At 40.6% G+C, this 22,907-nt stretch overlaps 1 protein-coding gene across 2 annotated transcripts in view; it reads left to right on the forward strand.

Annotated features, from left to right (window-relative positions):
• LOC122787456 (septin-4) overlaps window positions 1–22,907 on the forward strand; it is a 1,249,948-nt gene that overhangs the window by 1,058,346 nt on the left and 168,695 nt on the right. For both annotated transcript variants that reach the window (XM_044054187.1, XM_044054188.1), the window contains 2 exons: window positions 7,642–7,728; window positions 17,711–17,834. In XM_044054187.1, the coding sequence (XP_043910122.1) occupies window positions 7,642–7,728; window positions 17,711–17,834 (211 nt within the window). The remainder of the gene's footprint in view (window positions 1–7,641; window positions 7,729–17,710; window positions 17,835–22,907) is intronic.

A 22,907-nucleotide genomic window follows, 5' to 3' on the forward strand; every position in this document is an offset into this window, starting at 1 on the left:
ATAGAGGAGTTTGATTGAGGAGGTCAAAGCTAGAATCAGAGGGGCTGCAGTCAACTGGCACAGAGTGTCATGGGATGTTTGTCACAGATGAATGCCTAAGAAGTTGTAAAGTAAGGTGTGCAAAACAGTGGGGCAACCAGTTTCCGTATGGTACAAAAACCTTGGCAGTGAAGGCAGAGGATCTGAAAACACTTGAAGTGATGAAATTGAAGTGCCTGAGATGGGTGGTAAAATATGCACTGTGGGGCAGATGATGAAATGACATCAGAGCAGAAGCCAAAGTATCTCTATTTGCACAGAATGTGAAGGAGTACAGATTACAGTGGTTTGAGTATAAGTGCAGGAAAAAAGAAAACAATTTGGTGAAGAGGATTTCAGTGAAGGCAAGAAGAAAAAGGATGTCCATCAAAGAGATAGCTGGATTGCATGAGAGTAAACCTGCAACAGTCAGGCATGGCTCATGAAGAAGGTAAGAGATTGGCACTTAAATGACAGAGGTGGTGACAGTTCATGTAACACCATGGACCCCATGTAGAAAAATGGGAAAAGGGAGTTGTTGATTATGATTATGATGATGATGATGAGTGGGAGGAAATCTGCATGGCTCCCAAGTGTGCAACAAAGTCAACGAAGTTTAGGGTTTTTGTTTGGAGGTGTTTGCATAGGTATTTTTATTTCTTTTTGCTCAGGTGGATAAAAAATGCTGGTGGGATAATGAAAAGAGAGAGAAGTAACTAGGAACATGTTTTTATGAATGCAATGAGTTAGCAGATTTAAAAAATTCCTTACAGAGTACCTTGTCAGAAATGTTAGGGAAGTAAATGGTTGTAACTAAGGAAATATTTCTTTTGAGCTGGGACACAGATTTTGAATTGCCTAGACATAGCAAGGCAGTACTAAATTTACTGCTATTGGATGTTCAAAGAAGCAATTACTAGAAAATGGAAGCCCACATCTAAACCAACTGTAACTGAAACACCAAATGTGTAGAGGAAACAAAAGAAGTGGAGGTGGGATTTATGAAAAGAAAAGGAACAAATCTGGAGCAGACTCTGGTCTCCATATCCAATCACTCACCATCTTCCTTTGTAGGGTAGAGCCTCTGGTCACTACATCCATTCCTGATCCCAAAATTGCAGGAGCTCTGCTGTGAGGTCCATCTATGCAAAAGTTTTTACTGAGAATATTGTCATTGTGCAATAGTGGTCACTGCATCCATCCATGACCCAAAACCTGCAGGCACTCTGCCATAAAGCCCACTTCTGTGAAAGTTCTAATTGAAAATATTGATCACTACATCCTTCCCTGACCCTGAAACTGCAGGAGCTCCGCGACAAGGTCTAACTCTGTGAAAATCCTTCTCTGACCCTGAAACTGCAGGAGCTCTGCCTCAAGGTCTAACTCTGTGAAAATCCTTCCCTGACCCTGAAACTGCAGGAGCTCCACCACAAGGTCTAACTCTGTGAAAATCCTTCCCTGACCCTGAAACTGCAGGAGCTCCGCCACAAGGTCTAACTCTGTGAAAATCCTTCCCTGACCCTGAAACTGCAGGAGCTCTGCCACAAGATCTAACTCTGTGAAAATCCTTCCCTGACCCTGAAACTGCAGGAGCTCCGCCACAAGGTCTAACTCTGTGAAAATCCTTCCCTGACCCTGAAACTGCAGGAGCTCTGCCACAAGGTCTAACTCTGTGAAAATCCTTCCCTGACCCTGAAACTGCAGGAGCTCCGCCACAAGGTCTAACTCTGTGAAAATCCTTCCTGACCCTGAAACTGCAGGAGCTCCGCCACAAGGTCTAACTCTGTGAAAATCCTTCCCTGACCCTGAAACTGCAGGAGCTCTGCCACAAGGTCTAACTCTGTGAAAATCCTTCCCTGACCCTGAAACTGCAGGAGCTCCGCCACAAGGTCTAACTCTGTGAAAATCCTTCCTGACCCTGAAACTGCAGGAGCTCCGCCACAAGCTCTAACTCTGTGTAAGTTTTCACTAAGAATATTACCATTGTGCAATGCAAGCCAGTTTAACATGAAGAACCTTGCTGAGTATTAACTTTAACTAGTCAAATATGTGCCAGCCCTCTGCTGGAAAGTAGCTGTGACATTTCCTCTTTCCATCTTTCCCAAAGAAGTAGTCTTTACACCCTAACCACTTACTAAATTGGCACTGTTCTTTGTCTTGACCAGTTAATTACACTGTTTATGCTAGTTACTTAGTTTTCCTAGCTTCTTGATTTCAGTAAATGAAAGAAAATCTGTTCTACTTTGTGCCTCCTTGTTAATTGTTCTGTACTGGCTATAAACTAATCGTTCTGTGTAATAACTGGCCTGAGGGTGGGAGGGTCAGTGTAGTAGAATGTACTGCTAAATCTCCCTTTATTTTGGTTTCCACATCCATTCAGTCACAATCTTCTTTCACAGGGCAGGTATGTGTTATGCGTTATTAAATTTCTATTTGTTCTAAGGTTGTGTAGAACAATGAAAAGATCTCAGCAGTGTGTCGTATTTATATAGATATTATTCTAGTCAGACAAGCTTTATGTAAGCTAAATCTGTCCCCTTTAACAAATATGAATGTAATTTTGATTGCTGATGTTTTGGTATATACAGCAGTCTTATTGCATACTGGTTAATTCAATGAATGTTTACTAAGTGATGGTTTTATAGTGTGCTTATCAGTGCAGTCTTCTAAAACTGTATTACTATGGTTCTCTATCAGTATATCTCCCTCTAAATCTATTTTGACTCTACATTCATAAACTTTCTTATCTTCTCTCTCTCTCCTCTTACAATAGCCCATATTCTCTTGCTCTGATTTACTGTGGTCCTTCCACCATCTCTAGGAGTAAGTAGTCACTTTATTGTCTCCATATAATATTTCAGTTTAGTAGAGTGTTTGGCTTTACTTTCATTTCAGAGCTTGTGGTCACTATAGCTATTCTTATAGGATCATAGGACCTGAGGCCCTTATAAGCCTAGACAAGAGGTTAGCCCATGTTTAGACAAGTCAGCACCCAAAGCCCCTGTCCAGCAAGGACATGGGTGGAACCCAGGGGTGTATTTACTGTTTCCCATCCAGTTATCCAGGTTGCACTTGAAAAGGGATAATGAAGTTCTCTGCTTGATGTAAAGAGGGAGTCTATTCCACAGATGGGGATGTCTCTAGGTCACAAATCTGTCCCACCAATAAGTCCTATTGATGTCAAAGACCAGGTTGAGGTCGCCCATGTGGGTTACTCAGGTGGAGCTTGACTTGTGGATATGCAGCATTCCCATCAAGGCAGGATCCGAGATCGTCTTGTATGACAGAGGACACATCTGAGGAGTCTGTATGAAACTGAGTAGAGGGACAGGGCTTTTAGCCTAACTGTGTAGGGTAGACTTTGACCTCTTGACCTTGAAACTGCAGGATCTCTGCCACAAAGTCCACCTCTGTGAAAGTTTTACTAAAATTACTGTCATTGTGCAATGTAAGCAAGTTTAACATGAAGAGCCTTTCTTGGAATTAACTTTAACCAGTCAAATATATTTTCTGCCCTATGCTGGAATGTGGCTGTGACATTTCCTCCTCCTCGAAACAGTAGTCCTTGTATTCTTAGGACCACTTACTAAGTTGGTCACTGTCCTTTCTCTTGACCAATACATTACACTGTAGATGATAGTCTCCCTAGCTTTTTGGTGTCTGCATTCAGTAAATGAAAGACAACCTGTTCTACTAGCTCCTTATTAAAATGTCGGCACTTGTAATTCCAAGTGCCATAAAAAAAAACTAGGAAAAAAGCAAATCTTGAAGATCTATCTTCTCTTTTAAACTTCTTTTTTAAAGGAGGGCAAACCCCCCTGTACTCCCCGATGTGGGGGGTATGGTCCCACACCCCCAAACTTATGTATACCGACTTTGAGATTGCAAAACACAAGCCTGATATCTGAGCTATAAATGAAGCTTGGCTTAAACCCAGCATAAATGACTGAAATTATACCCCCCGGCTATAATATCATCTGTGTTGACCATATGAAGAGAAAAGGTGGTGGTACTGCTCTTTTCCAACAGCTACCACAGTTCCCCCTATAACAAGCCAATACCAACATTCAGTTCAGCAGAACTTCTTATTACTTTTCTGAAAATAAATGTAAACAAATATGTATTACTCTCCTTTATATCCCTCCTTGTGACAATATAGCTGCACTGGAATATGTTCTACAGTGTATATCCATAACAGTTCCACAAGAAAAAATACTACTAGGTGATGGACGTAACCTCTATGTCCCCTACAGCAAACATAAATGTATATGTTTCACAGAAATAATTAATAGCTCCACACATTATATCAAGACATCAGACTCCTTATTATACTGCATCATAGTATCAGACTAGTAAATTCACCACCATAGGTAAAATATCAGACTTTCAGTGACCATCTCCAAATCTATACAACCACACATCTCATACATCCACTTAAACAGCATGTTTACAAAACAACACGCATCCTGTCTAAATTTAACCCAGAAATATTAATTACTATACTAACTGGAACATCCTAAAAATCCTCCCCTTAGATGATGCTGTAAATGAATTCAGCACCACTTTCCTAAATATCCTAAATAGCCCTACATCTCCTAGAAGGAACAGACTAAAAACAAATAATGCAATTTGGCTATCCAGACAAGAGTAGAATGTTAATGCAGGACAGAAAAAGCACGGAAAGATAGTCAGAAATATAAGACATGACAATATCTCAAAAAACTTCAAAATGCTCCACAGTCATAGTAAAAAGCAAATAAATGAAGACAAAAAATATTGTACAACAACATTCAAAGCAATAGTAAATATAACCCTGAAACAATTCTGGTTAACAATTAAAGAAATCTTATATCCCCGCCAAAACTTCAACCCTAACCCCTTTCCTAATAACTCACCACTCCAGACTGCAATAGAATTCAACTCTTATTTTATAGATAGTATGGCTTTTCTACCCAAAGATTCTCCAACAGATAATTGCAACCCTGCCCAACAGCCACATATCATCAAATCCACTTTCACCTTCAAACCTTAGCCCACAATCTATATAAAACTATTCTTAAACTCAAACCATGCTCTACTTCAGTCAATAGCCTTCCACGTGAGTACCTCAAAAGAAAAGCCAATAGCTTTGTCTATCCTGTGTTATTCCTTATAAATAGGTCAAGCCAAGAATCCCATGTTTCCTCTCTCTGGAAATAAAATGCACCCTATTCCTACAAAATACTTGAAAAATGTATTCAAAAACAATTGCTAAACTATCCTCTGCAGGAGGAACTTCCATCCCCCACACAATATGGCTTCTTTCCTTCCCATAACACTAACATTGAACTTCTAACCTTTATACATATTGTCAGTAAAGCTAGAGGTAATGGTAAATTAGCCTCCTCCTTATTTCTAGACTTAAAAGCCTTCAACACAGTTTGTCAAAGCAAAGGTCTACTTCAAATGTCCTCAACAGGTCTATCTCAGCCCACACTTTTAAGGTTCAAAAGCTAGTTGTCCAGTACGTAACAGTCAGTAAAATATCACTCATCCCCCTCTCCATACCTCCCATTCACCACCGGTGCACAACAAGGCTCTATCCTTGATCCTCCCCTCTTTAACATTCTTACCAAAACCCTCTACACATCAGGCCGTCCTATTGCAATACCCCCTCATATGCACATCAGACACATCTCCAAAAAGTTACTCAGGAAGATTTAACAGCCACTGAAACATGGCTTTGTAATACACTACTCATGCTCATCCCCCTCAAAAAAAAAAAAACTTTTTTTCAAGGGAGAAGGATTGAGGAAAAAAGAATAAAATGTAAAGTCCTCTCTCTTAATTATACAATCATTGAAGTAGCTTCTCATAGTAAATTATTAGGGATAATAATAGATGATATTCTTATGTTCGACATGCATATACACAATTGCATAAAATCAAATCACCAAAAACTAAGGATGCTTTATAAAGCCCAAATTTTCTCACCAATGCAACTAAAACTGTACTTACCACTACTTACCTCCTCCCCTCACTGCTTTATGGTGCTCCTATCTTTGCTAACCTCCAGTTATCTTAAAAACAAAACTTGAACAATGCGATGATAAAGTGGCTACATTTGCAGCAAATACTTATTTCCAAACCCAAGCCAACATCAGTTAGAACTACCTTATCAACTAACATATACACAGCTTCTAACCACCTATAAAATTATCCAGCATCCATACTCTTGTCCCGCACTAATTACCATTCTACACAGCTATGTTCCCACTTGGTCATTACGATCCAATGATCAAAATTTCTCTGTCCACAAATGCAATCTGCTGTGAATGGTCTGTACTCTTACCATGTTGCTAAAGCCTGCAAATAATTACCTATATCCATTGTGTTAATACCCTCACTTTAGTCTTTTAAAACCATTCTGAAAGACTTTCTAGCCAAAATCTGTCTCTGTTCTTCCTCAACCTAAGAATGAACTATACTGCTAAATATGAACACTTACCAGTTCATACATTACACCTCCTTAACCCCCCTTCTTCACTCACTTCCTAACTTTAATCAGTTCCTCTCTCCTGATTCTCTATCTAAATATGCCATAACCCTGCTTTTTCCCTCACTTCACATTACAGTTCCTGTTCATATTATAGTAAGTTATCTGTAATTTTTCTAAAATGGCTAAAACTTTCTTTAAATATTAAATTATTGAGATATTAGTTGTATCTATTTTTAAACTGTCTTGTCACATTGTCTAATTTGGTATAATTACTTAAACTGTAGATGTTTTGTATTATTTTTGAAGCTTGTAAAAATGTTATTAAAACATTTTTGTAATACTTTGGAGCTTTTTTCCCCCAAGGCCTCCACTGAAAATGGGAGCCTACCCAGTCAGACTTTCCTGGTAATCAAATGTAAATAAATAAAACAAAAACTACTTGGAAATAAAAGCAACTTGTGGGAACAACACATGCAGAATAATGTTCAGGAAGAGGAGTTTTAAGGGACAGGAGGAAATGAGCAGTTGATATAATGTTGGAGTGAATGATTATTAAAAAGAAAATGTGTTTGATGTATGAAAATAATGAATCCACTATGTTTGTTTTCTTTTCTATTAATGTATTTGCACACGTGTCGCTGTGCAAACTGAAATTTAAAGGAGATGTTCAAAAATAAACAAGAATGTCTCCTTTCTGAACTGACATGAAAATAATTTTCTTTAGTGTTAAGTCAGCATTATTTGTTTAATTTCAAGAGCGTTTTTCAGGCAACAGCTTTGAAATGTGTTGTTATAAATTCACTGTACATCAATCAGTTGTCCATTTCCAGGTATACCCACTTCATTCATGGGTAAGATGTTCATGGCTCTTTAGTGCAGGAGCAAACTTTTCTTGGGAAAGCCACTTTTTTGCACTGTCATTTATGTTTCTGCTACACAGAGCGTGAACATTTCTGGATATCAATACATCTTAAGTGACCATATTGTGACTTGCTTTCTTTTATAATGAAAGGTAAACTACACAAAGTACATGTTTAATAAGAATGTCGTTTGTTACTTTCTAATTCTATGACTAAGAATGGTGATACATATTTTCTTAAGATTTTTTTTTTGTTTGGTGTGTTTCGTTTACTAAATGTTGTTAGGAGAATCTGGCCTGGGGAAGTCAACCCTGGTGAACAGCTTGTTTCTTACTGACCTCTACAAGGACAGAAAATTCCTAAATGCAGAAGGTGAGTCGCACAGAAGAAAAAAAATGAATGGTAAATGTCTTAACTATAGAAAAACCGTCTGAAAGGTACCAGAACTTTTTATTTTCATCTCTAACAGTATCTCAGTATTTCCTTTTTATGCATGATAAGAAACATTTATAGATGGCTGCAGTACTTTAAAAGTAAACAGCCAAAGCAAATTAGACAAAGAGAAGGAAGGTAGCATAGGGGATAGAAATGTAAGCTCTAGCCTAACATAAAAAGCTCTCAAAAATGCATACAAGCTACTCCTTCTTTCTCTTTGGCGATGGTGTGGGGGTTAGCTCCATTTGTCTTCTCATTCTAACTACAGACATCCATTCGTGAGCACGTAACAAAACTTAATTCTGTCTCAGTGTTTGGTCTCCCAGGAAACTGCATGAACCCAGAAAAAAAGTTTGTTAAAAGATATGCAATATGCAGCAGAGAACCTTTTTTTTTTTCCTCCTTCTTTATCTGTACTGAATGCAGGATGTTTGCTAAACTGGATGCACTTATCTGCCACTCCATGTGGCCTCTTTTCCCCCTGTTCATGACCTAATGGTCACACTTGTTAACTTTTTTGAGAAGAATTCTGGACAAAGCCAAAAATAATGGGAGACAACGTTCCAAAATTACAAGTTAACTAGAAATATTACAACAAATTTTTCATTGGAGTAAATTTTCTTATCAATAAGAACTATGAAACTTTAATGTCTGGCATTATTGCCTCAATGTCATGCTTACTAATTTACCAGAAAAACAAAACTTTTATGAGACACAGGGGAAAAATGTGAGGCATATTTAGGGATGTTCAACAAAAAAGGGACAGTTGAGATACTAGCTCAACAACTTACTGGACTTCAAGTCACATAAAGCCATCTGTCTGAATCTCTGACTGCCATTCCACTTCTCCACGGCCCACTGCTAGGCCACCAGTTTACCTGTTTCTGTTATCAAATTTCCAGTCACTGACAGCCAAGACCTGGCAAGTATTTCCTCATCAGTCCGGAACAGAAAAGGCTTCCGACCACGTAATTAGTTTCACTTCCCACTGTGGTATGCCCATCCAGCTGTCATGATTAACCCTAGCATCCACCCATCATATTTAACCCAGCTTCTAGAACTCATTGTTAAACCTTGCTCACTAACAAAGACAAAATGCACAGCTAGTTAGACCTCTATACATTACAACTAGCAAACCATCATTACTAATTAGACAGTGACACATATTTAAATGCAATGTATTTTCTGACTTGCAACATTTAGGTGTTTATTTCTTTAAGTTGGTAGGGAAAAGGTACTGATCAACAATGAAGAATTTCAGGCCCAGCCTATGTTTTAGAGAAGGAACAAGTGATCCAATACATTATGTACATACTATTGCGTGCAGAGGTTATGATCAATGCAAAACATGATTTTGATTACAGAATCTAATAAATGTAACGTGTGTGTGTGTGTGTGTGTGTGTGTGTGTGTGTGTGTGTGTGTGTGTGTGTGTGTGTGTGTGTGTGTGTGTGTGTGTGAGCCTGTGCGTACATGCGTGCGCCTGCATGTGCATGGGTGTGTGCGCACGTGCCTGGGTGTGCGTGTGTGTGCGTGCCTGCATGTGCGCATGCGTGTGCGTGTGTCCAAAATAGAAAACAAGTTAACTAGAAGGTAATAGGGCATTATTTGAACAGTTGTAAAATGTATGTGCATGAATATAGATTTGTATCTACTGGAAGTCAGAATGCATTAAGAGGATGACAGACGCTTGCTAAACAAGGTTTATATAGCCTGGGTTGGGGCATTTGCACTAGTTCTATTCCATCAGGTATGCTTTGAACTTTCTAATGAAACTGTTGTGCTTAGACTATTCAACATCTGTAAAGAAGTTCTAAAATGTAAGAATGTTAACGTTTAAACTATGCACTGTTCCTTCAGATACTTGTATTTTATAAATATTCACAGATACAAGTGAAATTACTCTTAAAATTCCATTTGTTTATTTAGTCATTTATTTGTTTATCTTAGTATATTTTATTTGTTTTACAAGGTTGGTCCCTTTGGGCTAGTATGCATTTCTTAATGTAATGAAGTCCTTATGGGTTTCACTGTCGTACATTATTGAATTTAACCTCAGTGATTCACTTATACCAGACTATGTCATTTTAGCTTTTGCATGTTGCAAAAGAAAACATATATATCTGTTAGTGAAATATATAGGATTTTTATTTTACTTCTGAAGTAATGATAGCCCCGTAAAGAAGTATTTTAGGTCATTGCTGTAGTCTGTGTGTTGAGCAAAAGTTCAGTGTAGCACCCACAATTCAAGCATAGTATAATGCAAATTATCAGACTGTGTCAGTGAAGGCATATCAACCAATACATCTGAAACCTATATATAACAGTCTGTATCTCTGACCCTCCTTGTGATTAAATTACGAAAACAAAACACAGTAGAAACAGAGTGTCCAGCTATAAAATATTCTTTCCTTAGGAATTTCAAGTGTAACTCATTGCTGAATATGAGTCTTCCACTTTAACTGCCTAAAAACATAACATTTTAGGTACACTATGTTACAACTTAAAATATTGTTCTCATAAACCATTTATAACTTTTTGTGCTTATTTTGCATTGCAGATATATTGCATCTATATTCTGGATATTAGTTTCACCTGCCTTTTGTGCAGAGGTTAAATAGCCCCAGGTAAATATTAGGTCTAATCCCAGGGTGTGACAACAAAACTCTTCTGAAACACTGGCTTTGCTAACGGAATATAAGCAGCCATATATCTGTTATGTTGTGGTAGCCCATAATAAAACAATTCAAGAAATTCTAATAGGACAGCTGCATATAAGATACACTCACAAATGCCACTCTACCCCAAAGAATTTCACTAAATCTCAATCCTGACTTGTACGGCAGCACACTGTCTTTCTCAGTAAAAGATGTTTAGGTCTCACTATATTTATAGGTTCATAGGTTCATACTAGGCTATCTGCCCTGCGGCATTTATAAGCCTAGCCCGATTGTGTTTGGCTTACGCCACCCCTTGATTTGAGTATACTGTGCCCTTTTTAAAGTTTAGTTTACTGTGCCTCTGTCTAATAGTGACACGGAAGTAATTCCCGGGGCAAACCTATGATCCCCCATCCACTCATCAAGATTCTTCTTGAAGAGAGTCAGTGAGGTGCTCTGCCTAACATGAATTGAAATTCTATTCCAGAGCGAAGGGAGCCTCTGGGTTATGAATCTGTCCCTCCAGCATGTTCTATTTATTTCTGTGCTGAGGTTCAAGTCCCTCGATCACATGGCTCTAAGGGATTTAGATTTACTGAGGTGGAGCATGTCCATTAATTCTGGGTTGGACATAGCTTTATATGTCAGGCATAGATCGCCTGGAAGTAGGCGGTATGCAACTGAGTAGAGCTGGAGTTTTTTAACTGAGCAGCATATGGCATCTGTTTGAGTCCCTTGATCCTCCTGGTGAGGTACTTTTCATAGGTTCATAGGTTCATAGGTTGGTACTAGGCTATCAGCCCTAGGGCCTATACAAGCCTAGCCATAACAATTCCCTGGCTATTTCTTCCCACATTATTTACTTTCCTGGACCCCTGTCTAGCAGGGCGACTGACGTGATGCCTGGGGTGAATTTCCTTTCTCCCATCCAATCATCAAGGTTCCTCTTGAAGAAGTCCATAGAGGCACTCTGCTTGACATGTATGGGCAATCTATTCCAGAGTCTGGGGAGTCTCTGGGTCAGGAACCTATCCTTCCAGCATGTTTTGTTTATTGTGATGACAAGGTTTAGATCCCTGGAGCGTGTAGCTCTGAGGGATTGGGATTTCTTTAAGTGTAGCATGTTCAACAGCTCTGGGTTTGACATGGCTTTGTATGTTAAGCAGAGATTGCCTCTGAGTAGACGATATGCGACAGAGTATAGCTGGAGTTTTTTAAGGCGGTCAGCGTAGGGCATCTGCTTTAGGCCTGTGATTCTTTTAGTGAGGTATTTCTGAGGCCTTTCCAGTTGTTGCAGATGTCTTGAGAAGTACATACCAGATGGGGCATTGTATTCTATAATGGGTCTAATGAGGGATGAGTACAGTGGGTCAATGACCTCCTTTTTTCTGGATGAAAAGCCCTTCATGATGAGGTGTGCCACATAGAAGGATTTCCTGACTGTTGTGGTGATGTGGTTATCGAAGGTGAGACCACTGTCCACCTGTGTCCCTAAGTCTCTTATCACACTTTCTGTGTTTAGTGTACTGCCACCTATATGGTAATTCATGGATACATGTTTTTTTCCCAAAGGGATAACAATACATTTCTTGGCATTGAGCTTGAGCCCATGGCTCTGGCACCAAGCATCTGTTTCTGTAAGGCCCTTTTGTAGAGTATCCACATCATTTGGGGATTCAATAATGGCTCCCAGTTTGCAGTCATCTGCAAACTTTGTTAGCCAGAGTCCCTTAGTGTTGACCTGTACTTCAGAGAAGTAGATGCCAAACAAGAGAGGCCCCAGGACTGAACCCTGAGGTACTCCACTTGTCACTTGTCTGGAGCTGGATTTGGAGTCGGCTACTTTTACAGTGTGGGTTCTATCAGTAAGCCATTTAGCAACCCAATGGGTGACATAGGGATTAATGCCCAACTTAGTAAGTTTATCTAGGATTCCAGAGTGGGGGATGGTATCAAAGGCCTTGGCAAGGTCTAGATAGGTTGTGTGGACCACCTTACCCTTGTCCATGGCTCTGGAGACTGATTCAAAGAAGTCAATCAGGTTCCGGAGACAAGATCGGCCCTTCACAAACCCAAACTGGGTGGGGTCCAGTGTTTGAAGGTTGCCAATGTCTTTGTTTATAAGTTCCATGATAATATGCTCCATGGCCTTGCAGATAAGGCTTGTCAGATTGATGGGATGGTAGTTTCCGGGATCCAAGGTGGATCCCCTTGTGGATTGGGATAAATGTAGCTCTGCGCCAATCAGTGGGCACGAAACCTGAGGTGAGGCTATGATTAAACATGACACTTAGGTGAGGTGCCAGTTCATATTGTAGTTCATGTAGTACACAGCCCGGGATGTCATCTGCTCCCATGGATGCTGTATTCTTGGCTTTAGAGAGTGCATTTTGTACCTGTGTGGCCGTTAGTACTGGAATTTGGCAATCTTCCGGTATTGAGATGGGCCATTTAGGGGTGAGAGGGGTGTGAAGTTGGCACTGAATCGATCTGCCAGGATATTGGCAATATCCTTTGGATCAGTATATTTAATGCCATTCTGTTTTAGCTCAGAGCAGATCTGTGCATTGCCATTTAGATTCTTGACATAGTTATAGAATGCTTTGTGGTTGTCTTTGGAATCTTTGGCAATTTTATTTTCGTAACTAGCTTTGGAGGATTTTATGAGGCATCTCAGTTTCTTACTGAGGCTAGTAAGGGAGATGCATCCTTGGATTTTCCTCTTTTCTGCAAAATTTCTTCCTTTTGTTGTAAAGTTTGTTTATGGCAGGGGACCACCAGATTGGCTTCCTTTTTTTGGATGAGAGCATTTTGGTTCTATTTGGGATGGCACGATTCATGCATGAGTGGATGTGCTCGTACAGTGCCTTAGTGTAGGATTCAGCAGTTGAACTTTCAGTTCCCATCTGCATGGGTGTCATGAAGTTTGTCACTTCTGACTTGAGTAGCATGAAGTTGGCTTTGGAGAAGTTTTTTATGGTGGTTTCTTTACTGGGGGGGGGGGGGGGTGGGATGTGGATGTTAAGGGTGATTAGCTTATGGTCAGACCTGACTAACGAGGGGTGACCATAGGTATGGAGCATTGATTTCCCATGTTGGTAATGACCAGGTCTAGGATATTGGAGCCCTGGTGGGACTATGGATTAGTTTGGAATTTATGAATTCCAAGAACCGTTCAAAGGTGTTGGGACATGAGTAGTTTTCCCAGTTAATGGCAGGGTAGTTAAAATCACCCAGTATTAGGGTGTTTGGTTCTATCTTAATATTTTCCAGTATGTTTAGAAAGGTGTAGTGAGAATCTTGGGGTATGGTGGGGGATCTGTAGCAAGCTACAATTTGGATTGCAGTCTTACCTAGTGTTAGTTGCACTTGGAGAATTTCAGACACATTGTGTTGGCCAACTAGCCTGGTGGTGTGAATATCCTTGGTGAATATTGACATTCCTCCACCTTTAGTGTTTTGGTCCTGGTTTGGTGGCCGAAAAGTGTGGTAAGAGTTGTAGCCTGGTATTGCAGGGGTGCTCTCTGGTGCCTTGAACCAGGTCTCAGTTACTGCACAGATATTGATGTGCTCCATTTTTAGGAGTGCCTCGAGAGAGTGCATTTTGAGGTTTAGACTTCTAGCATTGAGTAGCATTACCTTCAGATTTTGCATGCTTGTACCTGTTACGGTGGTCTTTCTAATTGCTGCAGGTGTCGGGTAAGGTACATCCCAAAGGGGGCTTTGTATTCTATGATGGGCCTGATGAGGGATGAATAAAGGGGCACGATTACCTCTCTTGATCTAGATGTGAATCCTTTCATGATGAGGTAGGTTATGTAGAAGGTCTTTCTAACCACTTTGGCAATGTGGTTGTCAAATTAGAGATTGCTATCAACTTGGGTCCCTATATCCCTAATTACTTTCTCTGTACTTAATGGGTTACCACCTATGTGGTAATTCGTGGGCACATTGTTTTTGCCAAAGGGTATGACTATACACTTTTTGGCATTTAGCTTTAGACCATGGCTCTGGCACCAGTTATCCATCTCTGCGAGACCTTTTTGAAGGATGTTTGTGTCAGCTGGAGAGTCGATTATGGCGCCCAGTTTGCAGTCATCTGTGAACTTGGTGAGCCATAGTCCTCCCATGTTGGCCTGTACCTCAGAAAAGTAAATACCGAACAAGAGAGGTCCCAGGACAGAACCTTGTGGGATGCCACTTGTGACCAGTTTCGAGTCTGACATGGCTCCAGCTACTCTGACTCTGTGGGTTCTGTCTTTGAGCCAGTTTGCAACCCATCTTGTGACATAGGGGTTTATATTTAGGCTGGATAGCTTATCTATGATGCCCGAGTCGGGTATTGTGTCAAATGCCTTTGCGAGGTCCAGATAGGCTGTGTGGACTATCTTCCCTTCATCTATGGCCTTGGTGACTGTTTCGAAGAAGTCAACCAGGTTCAGAAGGCAGGATCTGCCCTTGACGAAGCCAAACTGGGTAGGATCTAGTGTCTGTAGGTCACCAATGTCTTTGTTTATGAGTTCCATGATGATCCTCTCCATAGCCTTGCAGACTAGGCTAGTCAGGCTTATGGGGCGATAGTTTCCAGGGTCCGCAGAGGTACCACCTTTGTGGAGTGGGACCACTGTTGCTGTACGCCATTCTTTGGGCACATATCCTCTAGTGAGGCTGAGATTGTACAGCAGTTTTACTTGAGGGATTAGTTCTTCTTGGAGTTCATGTAGGACGCAACCCGGGATGCAATCTGGTCCCATGGAAGCAGTGTTTTTTGCTTTGGAGAGGGCGGCCTTCACCTGAGCATCAGAGATGTTTGGGAGGCTGCACTCTGCCGGGATAGATACTTGCTCTTTTGGGGGGGATGGGGTGGAGAAGTTTGCACTGAACCTGTCTGCCAGGATATTGGCGATGTCTGTGGGTTCAGTGTGTTTATTGTCGCGTAGAATCAACTCAGAACAAGTCTGGGAGTTGCATCCCAGGTTCCTAACATAACTGAAAAAAGCCTTATGATTGTCTTTAGTGTCCTGTGCAATTTTTTCTCAAGAAGCTGGCCTTGGAGGATTTTATGAGGGATTGTAATTTTTTGCTAGTACTGATCAGAGATGCCTTCACTTTTAGGGATTTTGCTCTATCATGTAGTAGCTTCCTCCTTCTGTTGTACAGTTTATTTATGGCTGGGGTCCACCAGACTGGACGCCTGCCTTTGGATGATTGGGTCTTGGTTTTGTTTGGGATAGCATGATCCATGCATTCCTGGAGATGTCCATACAATGCGTTTATATAGGATTCTGCAGTTTGGGCCGTAGTTTCCACTGGCCCTGGGGCCTTGAAGGATTCCACTTTGGTTTTGAGAAGTGTGAAGTTCGCTTTTGAGAAGTTTTTTACTGTGGTTTTCTGGGCTGGGGGTGGGGTCAGGATATGGATATCCAGTGAAATTAATTTATGGTCTGATCTTACCAATGAGGGATATACTTCTGGTATGGAGCATAGAGTCCCCATGTTGGTAATGATCAGGTCTAGTATGTTTTCCCCTCTTGTGGGAGTGGTGACTAGTTGTTCCATAGCATTTGAGTTTATAAATTCCAGGAACCTTTGGGCTAAGGTGCTGGGGCTTGAGTAATGCTCCCAGTCTATGTTTGGGTAGTTGAAGTCACCCAATATAATGGTGTTCGGAGAGATCTTCATGTTCTCCAATGTTTTCAGGAAAGCCAAGTGGGATTCTTGACTTTGAGAAGGTAGTCTGTAGGATGCTATAAACTGAAAAGCAGTCTTGCCCATTGTCAGTTGCACATGGATGGTCTCCAATACTTTGTGCAATGCCACTAACCTGGAGGTGTGGATATCCTTGATAAATATGGAAACTCCCCCTCCTTTTGTGGTTCGGTCCCGGTTTTGGGGCCGAAAAGCATGATATGAGGTATAACCTGGTAGTGCTGGGGTGCTCTCTGGAGCCTTGAACCAGATTTCTATCACTGCACAGATATCGATGCTCTCCATACTGAGGAGAGCTTTGAGTGCATGCATCTTGAGATTAAGACTTCTGGCTTTTAGCAGCATTACCCTTAGTTTCTTGTTCCTTGTGCTGTCTATGGAGGTGGGTTTGACTTTTGAGCCTTGCCTAAAAAAGGCACTATGGGGGTGGCAAGAGCCTTTGCCAATATCCGAAAGCCCAGGGGTGACAGGTGCAAGCTATCCCTAGCGAAGCAACGTGGCTTGTCGAGCATGTCATCCCAGGCTGACAGACACTGGATCCCCTTTGAATGACACCAAAATTTTAGCCAATTGTTAAAATCGATCATTTTGTCTTTATACTGTGGCATCATTCTAGGTGAGGGTAAGATGCTGCTCAAGGTCAGGGTCATACCGGCCTGGGCTACATGATCAGAGAGCTCCTCTATGTCTCTTTTCATGTAGTCGAGGGAGGTACGTCTTAGGTCATTCACGCCAGCTTTGAATTTTTGAAAGCCAAACCACAATTCTACGCAATACTTTCTCTTTTTTCCTGTAGTAACATTTCAAATGTTGTAAAATATCATTTCAGGGACAAAAACATAGTATTTTTGTGTTCTTATGTTGTAAAAGCAAGCTGTACGTATAATTTTATATACTACATATTCAGCCTTGAAAAAAGTAAATATTTGCATGTTTGGTAATGTTCACATAAGGGAAGCTGTAAAATAATCATGATGAAGTAAAATTTCAATGCCAAAACATGGGTTGTGTCTTCACTATAGTTCTAAAAATACAACTACTAGCTTCAATTCCTTTCTCGAGCAAACTGACCCATTGGAATGTGTCTCTTCTGTAAGGGTACATCACTTATAAATGTGGTGAAGTCTCATAAATATAATTACTGCATTGGTTTCAGAGACATTCACCCCCCCAGCATCAATAATTATTTAACAATCATGCAATTAACCTGTCGATTCACAAATAGCGTACCTCCTTAGTCCTAGCCCCAAAAGGTAGACAACTTTGTATACCTCTGAAACCGAATTATTAAAAAGGTGAAAGAAATAATGACCACATAATGTATTTCAACTTGATACTCTCAGACACATGTAAACTGTCCCCAACAAGCCACATCAGTGATTGTTTCACATAGATCAGAAAGCTATCTTCTCCTTCTAGGAAAAAGTTTTTTTTAGACTCCAAATGTGTGATGCAATCATAACATTTGGCAGTGTATTGAAAGCTCAGTTAAGTCAATAATTAAGTTGTATGACATTGTCCTTTCTTCCTAACATTTTTTTTTCTTTTAGAGCGGATAACACAGACAGTGGACATTATCAAACATACTGTGGATATTGAAGAAAAAGGAGTAAAACTAAAACTAACAATTGTTGACACTCCTGGTTTTGGAGATGCAGTCAATAATGCTGAATGGTATGTTTTTTCTTTTATTGTGTAATGACTTTTTTGTATTTCCATTTCTAAGTCCTGGGTCATGACACATATCTTCTATATGAATATATTCACTAAGTCATGAATTGAAATAAAATATATGCATTTTTCTCCATTAAATCCCAGTTGACTTCCTATCACGTGATATGAAGTAGATTTGTGGGTTGGAAAATCATCAGGTGTTACAGTGGAGTGCCTGTCCCACACCCACTGACTGTAAATGTTTGCCACAGCAATGTCAATGCATATCGTAAAGTATTATTAAATGCTTATTGTTTACTAAGTGTACTTTTTTCAGGTCAGCACTACTCTTCATTTCTTCCTTGTTGTAATTCACCTTAGCATGTTATTTAATTCTCACTACTACTCATCTTAAAACATTTTGTTTGCCATCCTTAGAAAGATGGATCTTAGTTCAAGTTGCCCTGTTCATGTGTGTTGTTTATGGTGGCAGACATTTGATTGTTTTCTGGTTTCGTTCAGTTGAAAATGGTTTCCCAGTGGTAAGCATGGTATTTATGTAGTGAAGCAAAGTTGCAAGAAGTTGAAATTTGCTGATTTACACTTCCACACAGACTTATGATTCTGGCAATATGTGGCATTGTGGCTTCCAGTTCTGATAATGTGTGACACCATAGCTTCTAACATAGTGTGGGACCATAGCTTCTGACTCTGGCAATTTGTGGCACTGTGGCTTCTAACTCTGATAATGTATGGTGCCATGGTTCTGACTCTAGCAGCAATGTGTAGCTTCTCACTCTGGAAATATGTGGCACCACTGCTCCCAACTCTGATAATGTGTGGAACCATAGCTTCTGACTCTGGCAGTATGTGCCAGTGTGGCTTTTGAGCCTGGCAATGCATGGCATCATGGCTTCTGACTCCAACAATATATAAAATTATGGCTTCTGACTTTTGCTAGGAATGAGGATTCATTAGACACATAACTCCGTCTTCTCATCAGGAAAGAAGGTAGCCTACAGGATGATCAGGAATTATAACATACAGTTGTTTAATGTTGATATGTTACATTCTTAAAATGAAGACCCCACCCCGACAAAAAAAAATAAAATAAAATAGAATTCTGACCATTCTGTATGTAAGCCTGTTTCACAGGGAAACTTTAAGATAAAAGAAACAAATGACATTTGTACGTGAGGCACTATCCAAGGTACTACAGAAAAAGAGTTGCCATTATTTGAGGATGGACCAGAACATACATACTTATTCAATAACACTGCTGGCATAACACAGAGAGACTATGATAAAAGAACAACACCCTGCATTACTCTTGTGTGATAAGACTTCAGTCTGTGTATACCCCTACAGCCCCAGACATCAGTTATGCTGTCATCTGAATCCCACTACAGAGATGTATTACAAGTTCTAACAATGATTCAGTCACTACATTTCCTTTATGAAACTCATGTTTCTAAAATATTTGCATGAACATTCAAATGGTCAACTTGTTTGCATTGCATGTTTAAAGCCAAATGCCCAATATTTCAGCTGTGTAATTGAGGAACTGTACCAAAGTTGAATATTTATTTAACCAAAATATTGTGGTTGCATGGTTTCAGGTAAGCAATTGTGTGTGCTAGGGCACTTTTGGTATGAGTAGTATGTACTGTTGTAAATTATTGTTGGTGCAATTTTCTAATGTATACTGGCAGAGATTCCTATCTTCATCATCATCAACCTCCTTTTCCCATTTTTTACATGTTGTTAGGGTGTCATGTCAACTGCCACTATCTCTTTTGATTCAGCGTCGCTTGTTACTTTCTTTGACATGCCTGACTGTCACAGGTCTTCTCTCACACAATCCATCCATCTCTTTACTGGATACCCTAATTTCTTCTTTCCTTCTTCCTGTCTGTCCCAAATTTTCTTCACCAAATTGTCTTCTGCTTTTCTACACATGTGCCTGAACCACCGTAATGTATTCTCTGCAGTTGGAGCTACTTTGAGTTCTGCTCTGATGTCCCCATTTCTTGAACTTTTCCACAGAGTACATTCTACTACCCATCTCAGGCACTTTATTTTTATCAATTCTAGCATCCTCAACTTCTTTGCATTTACTGCCCAGGTTTCCATACCATACAGTAGTATTGGATGCACTACTGTTTTGTATACCTTACTTTTAAGCTTCTTTGGCATTCTTCTGTCATTCTCTACTCCTGAGACTCTGTGCCAATTGGCTGTAGCACCTCTGATCCTAGCTTTGACCTCCTCATTCAGACTTCCCTTCTCCTGAAACACCTTTCCCAGATACTTGAAGCTGTTAACCTGTTCCACTATTTTAACTTCTGTCTCAATTCTCAACTTCATCTGATTTCATCTACTTGCTCTTATTACAACTGTTCTATCTGTACTCAGTTTCATCCAACATGCCTACAGTTTTGCATTCCATTCCTTTATCCTTTGCTGAAGTTCTTGTTCAGGGTCTCCCTGTAATGTTGATCTGTCCTCTGTGACCTGTTTGCTAATGAAGTCCATAACTAGTATGAACAGCAGTGGGCTCAGAGGTGAACCCTGATGCTCATCCTTTTCCATTGGGAACTCCTCTGTGACACTGAACACTGTATGTACTTGCGTCATTAGAAGTTAGTACATAGCCTGTACTAATTCTACTAATGTGTCCCTAACTTTAAACCACTGCAGGGCTGACCAAACCTGCTTTCGTTGGGCCTTGTCATATGCTTAAGTCTAGGAATGCCCAGTTAGACTGTTTCCTAATCTCTAGTCTGTCTATCTGTCTCACTGAATACATCTGGAGAGTTGTGCTGCATCCATATCTGAATTCAAACTGCACACCACTCACCCTACTTCTTACTGCTCTGCATATTTGTTTATCAATCACCCTTTCTAGAACTTTCAGGTGGTGTGACAGGAGTGTGATACCTCTGTAATGCCCACAGCTGTGGATATCCCCTTTGTTCTTGTACTCTGGCACTACTATTCTTATTCTAGTCTTCTGGGATGCGTCTTTCTCTCCATACTGCTGTGAGTACCCTCAGGAGCTATTTCTCCCCATCTCGCCCAACATCTTGATCACATCTGCTCTGACCTCATCTGAGCCTACTGCTTTCCCTGACTTAATTTTTCTTAGTACTGTTCTTACTTCTTCTAGCAGAGGTTTCTCCTCTTCTTTCATTTCAGGCTGTGTATGGGGCAGTACAGCTTCTGTGGGGTTTTCTTCATTCAGAAACTCCTTCCATCTGACTTTGAAGCCCTGTGGACTGGTAAGAAGGTTGTTGCTGGCATCCCTTACAAAAGATGTCTGACTATATTCTTTATCTTTCTGTCTTTGCCTTGCAACCTGATAGAGTTTCTTTGTGCCATGTACAGAGTCACTTTCCAGAAGCTGGTAGAGTGCCTATGATGCCTTGCTCTTTGTTATTGCAACTCCTTCTTAGCCTCTTTGTTAGCCAAACAGTTTTCTTTTTAGCCTGGTCCATCTTTTCTGTCTCCCACTTTTTATTGCATGCCTTCTTTCTTTGATGATTTCCTGGAGTTCTGCATTCTAGCACCAGATTTCTTTATAATGTTATTTCCATACCTGACTCGGACACATATATTTTCTATAGCCCTCACATATGCTGTTTTGAGGTCCTGGAATTCATCTTCAACTCCCCCTATTTTGTCTTCTTCCTGAACTGCTAGACCCCCGAGTAATTCCTTAAACTTATGTGCTCTCTCTCCAGTCAGCTTCAAGGTCTTCAGCCTTGTCTCTGTTGACCTTAGAGCCTTATCTGACCACTGCTTGCAGATCATTGTGGCAATGAGTGTTGTATGCTGTGGGTTGACTGTTTCACTGGGGATGACTTTGCAATCTCTTATTCTAACCCAATGTCCTTTCCTTATTAGGAAGACGTCTACCTCAGTAGCATGTTGGCCACTCTTGTGACTGATCTTGTGACTCTGTCTTGCTGAGCCATGTGTTGGTCACCATCAAGCTATTTGCTAGACAGAAGTCTAGAATGGCCTCTCCTTCTTAATTCCTGTTCTCCCACCCATATGCACCCAGCCAGTCCTCATGTCATGTTCTGTCTGTCCCAATATGTGAATTTAGATCACCCATTAGAAACATCAACTCATGTTGTCCTGCTTTATCTAGTAGGTCCTGCAACTGCTGTCTGAATGCACTCTTTTCCTCACTATCACAACCCTGCTATGAGGAACAAGGCTGAGATTATGAATACTGCCCTATCATTACACTGGAGTCTAATTACCATGAATTTGTCACTAATTTTGATGGCATCACTCACTGTCTTCTGATGCCTATTCATCACCAGAATTCCCAGACCATTTCAAGTCTGTCCTCCTCCTGAGTATTTGACTCTTGATCCCAAGCCAAGTGAATATGTAGGATGTCCAGCCTCCACCTTACCATCATGTCATCCACTTCCAAGCTGCATCCTGTCCATGAACCTACATTGAGTGCAGCAATACTTAGTTCATGTTTGGCAGGATGATTGATTTTATGCCCAGCTTTCACTCAAAAGAGCTAACAGAAGCAAGCCAAGCTGTGCAACTGGACACTGACTGGCCAGTAGCTTACTGACACAGAGCTGTTAGGCTTTATTGTGGGCACACACTGTCCAAAAGGGCCACATATACTCCTTCCAGCATTAGCATGGGTGTCTGGTGTAGGTTGGAGTGGGCAGGGTCCTCATCCCACTTATCACCATTAAATACCCACATCCATTTTGGTGACATTAGTCAACATGACTGAATTACCTAGAGCCAGTCTTTACACTGTCAAGTGTCTAGCCCTGACACGGTGCACAGTCTGTGATCCTTGTTCCCCTATCTTGAGGATTCTGCATAACACAGTTGATGCCCAAAACAGTTGGTCTGTTCAGCTCTTCCTCCTCTAGGCACCATATAGAATACTGCTGCATACAACTCCATTCTTGGGCAAATTTGAGGTGGAAACACGAGTGTTTTTGGAAGGTGGAAGGAACCCCATAAAGATACAGGGAGAACATGCAAATTCCATATGGACATTGACCAGAGGTCAGGATCAAACCTTGTACTTTGTGCATGGGAGGT

The sequence above is a fragment of the Protopterus annectens genome, chromosome 13.part0 (genome assembly GCF_019279795.1).
Source record: "Protopterus annectens isolate FY-2018-M chromosome 13.part0, PAN1.0, whole genome shotgun sequence".
Classification (NCBI taxonomy): Eukaryota; Metazoa; Chordata; order Ceratodontiformes; family Protopteridae; genus Protopterus; species Protopterus annectens.